Here is a 9,186-nt window from a genome sequence, read left to right on the forward strand (position 1 = left end):
AGATGAGAGAATCAAAGTGCATGCACGTTGTGCACACGCTACATTGATTATGGCCAAGCATGCGCCCTTAAAATAGCACATAATAACATGCGCAACGCGCCACTGACTTTAAACTAGTTTTTTCCGGTCAGTGGCGGAATTGTTTTCTAAACCTGCAAAATAGCATGAGGGAACGTTTGCGCCGGAACACGCCTCCTCTTTGCGCTGAACCGCCCCCGGGAGCGCAAGTGTATTTCTTAGTTAAAGGGGTGGTTGATTGCTATTTCACTTTTTTCATTTTAAATACTGTGTAATGTTGCTGTTGGTGCATGAACAGTATCTGCAAAGTTGCTGCGCTGAAAGTTCAACGTAAGCGGAGATATTGTCTTTTAAAAATCAGGAAGTTTAATGCCTACAAAAACGACTCGAATGGGACTACAACGAGATACTTCCCGGGTTTTATACGTAACTAACCCATACATTTACATCAACCCTCCCTCCGGAACATGTTCTGCTGTCGAAGAGGAGGAGTTATAGTGGAGAGCTGTAGCTGTCAGGTCTTCTGTGTTCAGGCTTCCTACAGACGCTGTAGTTCGTCAACAATGGTTAAAATTTAAGTTTGATTATGTTCCTGACAATTACAATCGTAGTTTAGCTCTCTGTGCTGCGCATTTTACGGAAGACAGCTTCCAGAATCTACACGAGTTCAATGTCGGATTCAACAAGAAACTATTACTCCAACATGAAGCAGTTACAGCTATAAAACCAGAGGCAGCAGTTGTTGGGCCACAACCTGCAAGTAAGATTTAATCATTTTAAATGTATTTGCCTGTATAATTTAAGACGTAATGTTTTAGTTTTATCAAGGATGTAAAAAAATACCAGCGCTGGCTTTAGTATATGACAGATGCGTACAAACATTTTGGATCCGAATTTGTAATATGTATAAATTTTGTAAACGTATTTTCCATGTATACTTTATGACGTAATTTTTTGATTTGATCAAGAACGCAAACCAATGCCAAAGCTGTTTGGTTATAGTAGCTAGTTAGTTCGATGTTATTTTGTGTGTATAAGAAACGTGTACAAACTTCAAAAAATCATCGCAACAGCAAACTTCAGCTGCTGTTATCATGTAAGAAAACGACAAACTGAGTAAACTACCGGTAAGTTTTGTGAATAGTTAAACGGTTGTTCATTCTATCAATTAAAAAACGGTATTACTCAGTCATGTATTCAGTTATATTAAATGTTTAATCAGGGGGAAACCGTATCTCAAAAGCTAACAAACAGTAGCATTTTCAAGTAACAGCGTATGGAAATTCTTTGAGAAAATAATAATAATAAAAAAAAATTACCATTCAGAAACGTTTAGTAAGAGCCGTGTTTGCGGAGGTTCTGCTTGACTCTCTTTATCACCGCTCTCTGGGTCTGATTCTGGCTCAAACTGACGAGGCAATATTGACACCATTACATTTGACCGGGTAATGGGCGTGAAGATTCCGGACGCAGTTTAGCCAATTACAACACACCGGCCGAACTAACCAATCTGAGCTCATTGCCTGTTTCTGAGGGAGTGGTTTCATAGACTAAGGAAGTCAACCGGTCGTTCAAATGACAGAGGAGGAAGCGGCTTACAATAAAGGTGAAATTTATGAAAAATAAGGCGTTTTTTAACAAACGAAACACGAAGACATGTTATATTGCAGCCCATAAACACAATCAAGCAAAGAAAAAAGGCAGTAAACCACCCCTTTAACCGACGTGCATCTGTGGAGGGAAAAGTCCGCTGTGCGCGGGTGCAAAATAGGAATGATACATGCGTTGGTGTACAAAGTCAATTGCGCTGGGTGCAAGATAGGGCCCCATGACTTAAAGGTAAAGTATGTAAGATAAAGATTAAACAGGTCATGCACACGTCAAAGCAAACAGCCTCAAATAGTTGTGGTGCGTCATGTCAAAAAATACTCCCGATGCAGATATGTTGGATGGATTTATTATAAGTGAGATGCTCGTGTTCTAGAGACACATGCAACCAAATAATACATTAGTAATCGGATTGACGGCTCATTTGTACTGAAAAGGGGTGGTTTATTCCTTGTGTAATCCAATCGAGAGCACATGTAAACATTTGATCGGATTGAAAACCGATACCGGAAAGGACTGCGCATGTGCAAAGATATAGAAATGGCGAAATGACACACGGAACGAGCTGCAGTTGTTGTAAAATAAAATTCTCCTACCACTAATTGTCTGTGAAGTGGAGCATCATACTCACTTCATACACTCATCCACAGACACTTTATTTATTTTTTATTTTGGGTGTGCGGGAGGGGCTATTTTTACTGTTTGACAAATATATAATATTTTGATTATAACAATTTGATATAAGCAGCACGACATAACTGTTCATTTGCTTGTTGTCTCCTAATCAGGACCCGAAATATATATATATATATATATACATATTAAGTCATCTCTTTAAAACAACGAAAAGAAGCAATGTAAGAGAATAGTATCAAACACTATATACAGAAAAGGACATGCACATACTGTATATTTGCATGTCAAAAAAATCTATTCTGATTTTGTGACAAACATGCACATCAACCTGATCACTTTATTCATCGTTCATGTTAACACTACGTTCAGATTCATCTATCGGAATGAATTCATTTCAATTGAAACAAAATGTTTGCATGTAAACATAGCCAGTGTTGCCTACTTAACTGCTTACTCGTGACACATAGCAACACAGCTAAAAGTATTCCTCAATATGATGGACCTTATATTGTCTATTGTCTTTTAATATAGTCTTCTTGTTGAGACATGCCTTCTCAAGCCCACGTACGAGCTGTGTTTGTGAAATTTCAGTTGAGGCTCAGGCGTGACGCATGGAAATTCCGCTAGGTTCCACTAGTGTCGCAGAAACTACATACTTCACTTTTAAGCACTAAAGCTCCGACTCTAATTGTACAATTGCTAACGGTCTGCACGTGAAAGTGAAAACAAAAACCAAGCAGGAGAGAGAGATGTTGATATTGTCATAATCCTAATTATCTGTTAGTTCTCTTTCAAAAGACAAAAGTGCCAAGTTGTAACGGCGTCCTGTCATCTTTGTCTCGACGTGTTTCTTTCTTAAACGCATCACAGATGGACATCACATTTTTGTAATAACATAAAAAGGATGCTGCATATTGGAATCCATATGGCACGTAACTGAAGAGATTATATAGCTTATACTTAATATTAGAATACAGTTCTAATGCATGATAAAACAAATAACATTTAAAATAATTATTGAAGAATTGTTAAACGTTAGAAAATTATATTGCAAAAAAACAACAACAGGGTGAGGCAAGCTGATAGATCCCACCCATAGATCCACCCCTAAACCAGTCATAAGTGAAACTGAAAAACTCAGTGCGAGTAGATTAAATATTATTCAAATTCAAGTAAGAGCCAGCGATGGATAATGAATGATTAGAAGTCTGTGAGCCATTACAGCTAGCTGCCACCTCTGCTACTAGCAGATTCACAAGAACAGATTAGTGGAAAATTATGACATAATTTGATCGTAATAAATGTAATGGTTTTCTTTCCTCTTGAGTGGATGAATAATGGACTGATGCCACTAGCATCTCCTCCAGGACAACTGTTTGGCTGAATCGTGAAATGTCATATTTCTACATTCTGTTTACTCCCATTAAATCCAAAATGCCAAGACAATGCTAAGATCAGATCCAACAAATACTACAGTGAACGCCAAACAGCAACCTGACGAATGATCCAAATTGTAATCCAATAATTAGGCTGAATGGCAGAATGAAACCTTTGAGCGGATTAAATTGGTTGAAATGGAGATCACCTCTCAAATAAAAAAATAAAAAAAGTGATTTGTGAAAGATATGAGAATCTCTTCAGCATCTACACACATTTTGTTATTTAATGGTAAAGAATAGCTATTTTTCAGATGTAATTTTACGGATTGTTAAACAGATGTTCAGGTGAAAATGAACGGTGATGCCCCCACTTATAATCCAGTAAAGACATTCTTTTCCAATGACATCGAGCCAACGTAAACTGGTTTAAACTGCCTCGAAAGTAAATAGGAACCCGCTTGCTATCCTTTTCTTCATGGGCGTTAACAGACTGTGTCCAACGCTGGATGACTTATATGTGTGTGTGTGTGTGTGTGTGTGTGTGTGTGTGTGTGTGTTATAGTAGGTCAAGTAAGTAAAGTCAAGTGGCTCTTTAACACAGTAAACAACAACAAAAATGTGCAGGCACACACACACACACACACAACCTAACTCTCTATCTGTGTCTAATACAGAACATGGCTTGGAGGAGAGGATCAGCTGTTATTACGGATGAAAAGATCTGCATTGCATTTGTACTGCAGGGATCTTCCAAACTAAAAGTTTGCAGATAAAAGAGCCAGAACAGCCACCGGCATTTACAGACCCATTACTAAAATCCCTCAGCATAACTGTGTACACGGCCCACAGTCTCAATAAAACATGTGCACATACATTCAAGCTTAAAAAAAGAACATACACTTCTGCATTACTAAATGTTTCCTTTCTTGCTCTCATGCCGAACCTAGACGCCCTGGATATTTGGGAAAATCCTCAGAGTCCTTTTAACCTCATATGAACGTGTTTACCGTTCATTTTCAAGATTGTGTGTGGAAAAAGAAGGAGAGGGGGAGAGACATGGCCCTGGAGGGCTAGCAAGCCACTGCTGGTCTTGTGCCATGATGGATAAATGTGAGGCTTTATAGAGGTGGTATTGATTGAACAAAGGCACTACATGAAACGTGTGTGTGTGCGGTTCAGGTGTGCCCCCCTCTGCCCTGTTAGACAGGCCGTGCTGAAGGGTACAGGGCACTCGGCTGCCATGGTGACTCAACATTGAACTCTAAAAAATAAAGGTTCCAAACAAAAGGGTGTTGCACCGACCATTTTCGGTTACCAAAAAAACCTGTCAATGACTAGAAAGAACCATTTTTTAAAGAACTTTTTTCCACTACAAAGAACCTTTTGTCCAATGGAAAGGATCCACAGATGTTAAAGTTTATAGACGTCAATAAATAACCTTTATTTTTAAGAGTGTGCACGTCTCGAGAGTCAGTATGTTAATTACCTCTGCTTTATAACGTATGCGTTCAATCTGACGGGATGCTATATAATATTTTACTTGACTCCGATCAAGGCTTTGAAGAAACTCTCTGAATGTGCATATGCTAATGCCGGCAATTTCCCTTGTGAAATGGCAAAAGTTACATAACCAGTATGTGTCGAGCTCTACTTTTTAAACATGGTGTCTCAATTTTATTTATGCCTTTGAAGTAGTCAAAACCTTGAGTGACTATTCCTGAGTGGAATCGTAGACATTTTTTTCAGACTCAAATTTTCCTGGCCTTTAAAATCTCTCCTGATTAAAATAACTTCAGCTTTACTGACTTTTGCGCCATTAGCTGTGGTATGGAGAGTTGTTTCTGGCTTATTGAACCATTGAAGACGTTGTTACATAATAGTTTAAGCGGGGGTGGGCGCAATCAAATCGTCCTGCCATTATATCAAACCATCAAGAGTGCCAAATGAAGAGCAGAAGCACTCCTCGCACTAAACAGGCATGCATTACTGTGTGCGAGCGAGCGAGTGAGCTTACATCCAGGAAGAAAAAAAATTACAGAAGTGGCATGCTATTACACGCTACAGTGTCCATGGTAATGCAATAGTTGTGTGCTGCCATACAAGACATTGACGGCTGTACAGCGTGCACTTAAAGAGCCCCGTCTGACAGGGAGAAGAAGAAAATGTAAAAATATGATCAAATTGAGTCGTTTAAACATCTCACAAAAATTAAATTTACCCACCGGCTCGTGTCGAAGCAAAAAAACAAGCTAATCCTTTCCAGTGACAGAGCCCATAATGAACCAGCTGCTGCTCAGGTCAGTACACGGGCTGATATTCCCCACATTCCCACGTCACTCTTTACTCCCCTAACGGCTTCCAGGTCAGTTAACTGAACACTGAGATACATGCCCAGTCTATTGCATATGAGGAGCCTTTCGCCAGGTTGTCTTAATATGAGAACATCAGCGTAATTCCTCAAGGTGCACCGGAGAATCAAGGCTCTCGGTAGAAAGCCAGAACCGTGAGAGGATGCATAACCTTGATGTTAAGATATTAAAGCAGTTGATGGAGCAATTAAGAGATGCAGCTAATAATCTTCTTCAAGGCTGTTCAGCTTACTCGGGACAGTGAGGAATTTTATAAACCGCAAAAGAGAGATTCCCCGCTGTCTCATAACTTTGGCAGCTGATCGACCTCAGACCTTGATGGTGTGCAACAAAGCATGCCACTGTGTATTGTAAAATTAATTTAAAAAAATATGTGGATATATATATGCATGGGGAGGCTACATTTGTTGTATTTCATTGTGTTTTTTTAACAGAAGATCACCCAGATCTAAATTCCTCCGGTTTACCGGCAATTTCATACCTAATTTTCTCCATAATATGTAACACACTGCTAAACTCTAAACTTTCTTCTTTGCTACTGTCATACCATACTGAACTGTTAATAATTATTGATCCTTTAAATCAACAAAGCGCAGAGAAAAGCCACTAAAAACCAAGATCCTTGGGTTTCTGTACACTTTCTGTCTCTGAACATAAAACAACAAAGGGTTTGAACAAATTTTTGAGTAAGCTCAACTAACCATTCTGGATTGTGTTGGAAGACCAGTCTGGACAGTATGACTGCTCTACAAAGTAAGAACTCGTCTAAACAGAACATGCAGCAAAATAATATGTAAAATATACACTTTCTTGTATGTCACTGTGGTAAGAGTGCACCTTCTGGAGAAACGGTGAATGCAAGATGTTGCATTCATCAGGTAGAGAATGAACAATGATGCTCACCTGGCTCCATTATCATTCCCACCTTAAACATGCTCTCCACATGCCTCTGGAACAGCTGCTAAATGCAGATGTAATGGCAAGGACAGCAGTCAATTCTGCCACTTTGAATAACTGAACTTTTAACTGTGCCATTCTCATCATCTTTGGAATGGGGTTCCTAAGTGCTAGGAAACTATTTAGACTGGAGTAATGAACATTTCAATGAAAAGTGCTTCCTTTTTGTGGCTCTTATATGCAAGGGCTGCTGTAATTCACGAGCATAGTGTATTACTTAACATTTGGCTGACTTTTTGTCCATGCAGAATGTATAATAAAGATGTGTTGCATGCATGTCTGATTTAATCCTACTCTTGCCATATAAGTTCTAAGAACTCCTGTAAACCATAAATAAACCCCTGGCCATTACAGCTCTTATGATTCTGACTCAACTTGACTTTTCACTGGCAAATTGCACACCATTTGAACCCTGTGATCAAAATGTCACACAAACAGTGAGAGATGTGATTCATAAAATTGCATAAATGTCTTTACCACACAAAAAACGTTATTCTGGCATGGTTTACTGTGGTATGTGAGGGTGTGTTTAGCTGATACTCGACCTAATTTGCGCGCGTCAAGTCTTTGGTATTGAATGGCGGTTATTTGGCGGCCCCTAGCGAGAGCTGTGTGAATAACTTCAACTCGATTGCAATCTTGTTAATTACGAGCCCTCTAGTTATTCATAAAAACCAGCATCACTTAAAAATGTTTCCAAAGGAATAATAACAAAGCAAAGCTGTGAGGTTTAAGTAAGACATCACATTAAAAACAAGTTGTGTGAAAACAGCATGACGCGCATCAACTTGCCACAAAACTCTTCACAGATGACAGGATTTTGGCAATGGGCGTTTATTGCATTCAGCCTTTAGCTGAGAGATCTCAAAAGGGATATTTATTACCTGCGTGTGACACACCGTTTCAGCCACATTTTTCCAGACAACAATTCCGAATCAGTCCTTCTGGTATTCGTCCATTTATGCGTTCCAACAAACGTCGACGCTCAAGCGTAATGGTCACCTTAAGTTAGACACCTTACTCCAAATGTTATGGATGCTAGCATTCTAATTTTATATCCGAGAAACAGAACGCTTGAAATAGCTCCACGTCTCTCCAGAGCGCACCAAACGAGGACTGTGCGAAATATTCACCAAAAAAAACAAACAAACAAAAAACAAGGACGCGTCTTGTCCCCTTTTTTAGTTGCTCGCTGTTTTCTCCTCAGAAGTGCGCACGGACGTGCAGAGCGACCCAGCGACAGCGTGGGCAGCTGGACGGTTCAGTTGCTTCTCAACAGCCGCCTCCTTTTACATTCGCAAGTTCATCTAGATTATACTCCACTGGAGAAAAAAAGTCAAGAAGCGATGGGAACCAGGCGGCAAGGTGACGGCGTCAACATCGCCCGTGCGCTGCGCTCGCGGTCACCGCGCACTTTTTCTACATTGTCATTATGAGACCGAGGGCAGGCAAAAAACGACAAGACAAAACATTGAGATTTCCGTGGCGTAAAAGCATGTCATACATCGGCTGTAGAAGATCTTCGATAGTTCGCGCAATCTTCCAAGAGCCCAAATAAATTGGTGATGCGGGGGAGAAAAAAAAAACAAGAGTGAGGAATGAAACACCACTTCACGGACGCGCGTGATGAGTAGAGCGCGTGAAAGCAACGCTCGTCATTTGGTAGATAGACAGATAGTGTTATCACCACTGCGCGCGCTATCCACCCTCACTCCATCTCTCTCTCTCTCTCTCTCTCTCTCTCTCTCTCTCTCTCTCTCTCTCTCTCTCTCTCTCTCTCTCTCCTTTCCTCCTCCGTCTGACTAACAACCTGCCAGTCCTGCTTTAGCTGACAAACCTGTGACGTCATTTTAAAGTAAAATATGTAACATTTTAGACATCCTTCCCCTTTTTCCCCTCAGAGGAGTTCATCCGAACTCAATTATATCCAAATCTTTGCTTGCAGAGATAAATCAGTCTGCATATGGGCTATGAAAAGCTCAACCAGTACATAGTTTCCACTAAGGGGGAGATCAGTTTCTCATCCCAAGGTTAATACAGTGTCAGGTGGGTTTACTGAAGCAACAGAGCCATATCCTGCAAATTACATGAGAGTGTAATGCTACATTTTTCTTCCTTGTGAAACATAGAGACTCTTTTTTGTTGTTAAGATGATTGATCTTCCACTCCATATAAGAAGAAGAAGAAAGAGACAGCGGTGGCGTTAAATAATCTTGAAT

The 9,186-nt window shown here is 40.0% G+C and overlaps 1 protein-coding gene across 1 annotated transcript in view; it reads right to left on the reverse strand.

Moving 5' to 3' along the window:
• The window catches only part of ajap1 (adherens junctions associated protein 1), a 58,111-nt gene extending 49,424 nt beyond the window's left edge, over positions 1–8,687 (reverse strand). The window contains exon 1 of the mRNA XM_084390198.1: positions 7,852–8,687. Within this exon, the coding sequence (XP_084246324.1) occupies positions 7,852–7,880 (29 nt within the window). The 5' untranslated portion in view covers positions 7,881–8,687. The remainder of the gene's footprint in view (positions 1–7,851) is intronic.
• Positions 8,688–9,186: the final 499 nt, after the last annotated feature.

This window comes from Rutilus rutilus (genome assembly GCF_951802725.1).
Source record: "Rutilus rutilus genome assembly, chromosome: 19".
NCBI lineage: Eukaryota > Metazoa > Chordata > Actinopteri > Cypriniformes > Leuciscidae > Rutilus > Rutilus rutilus.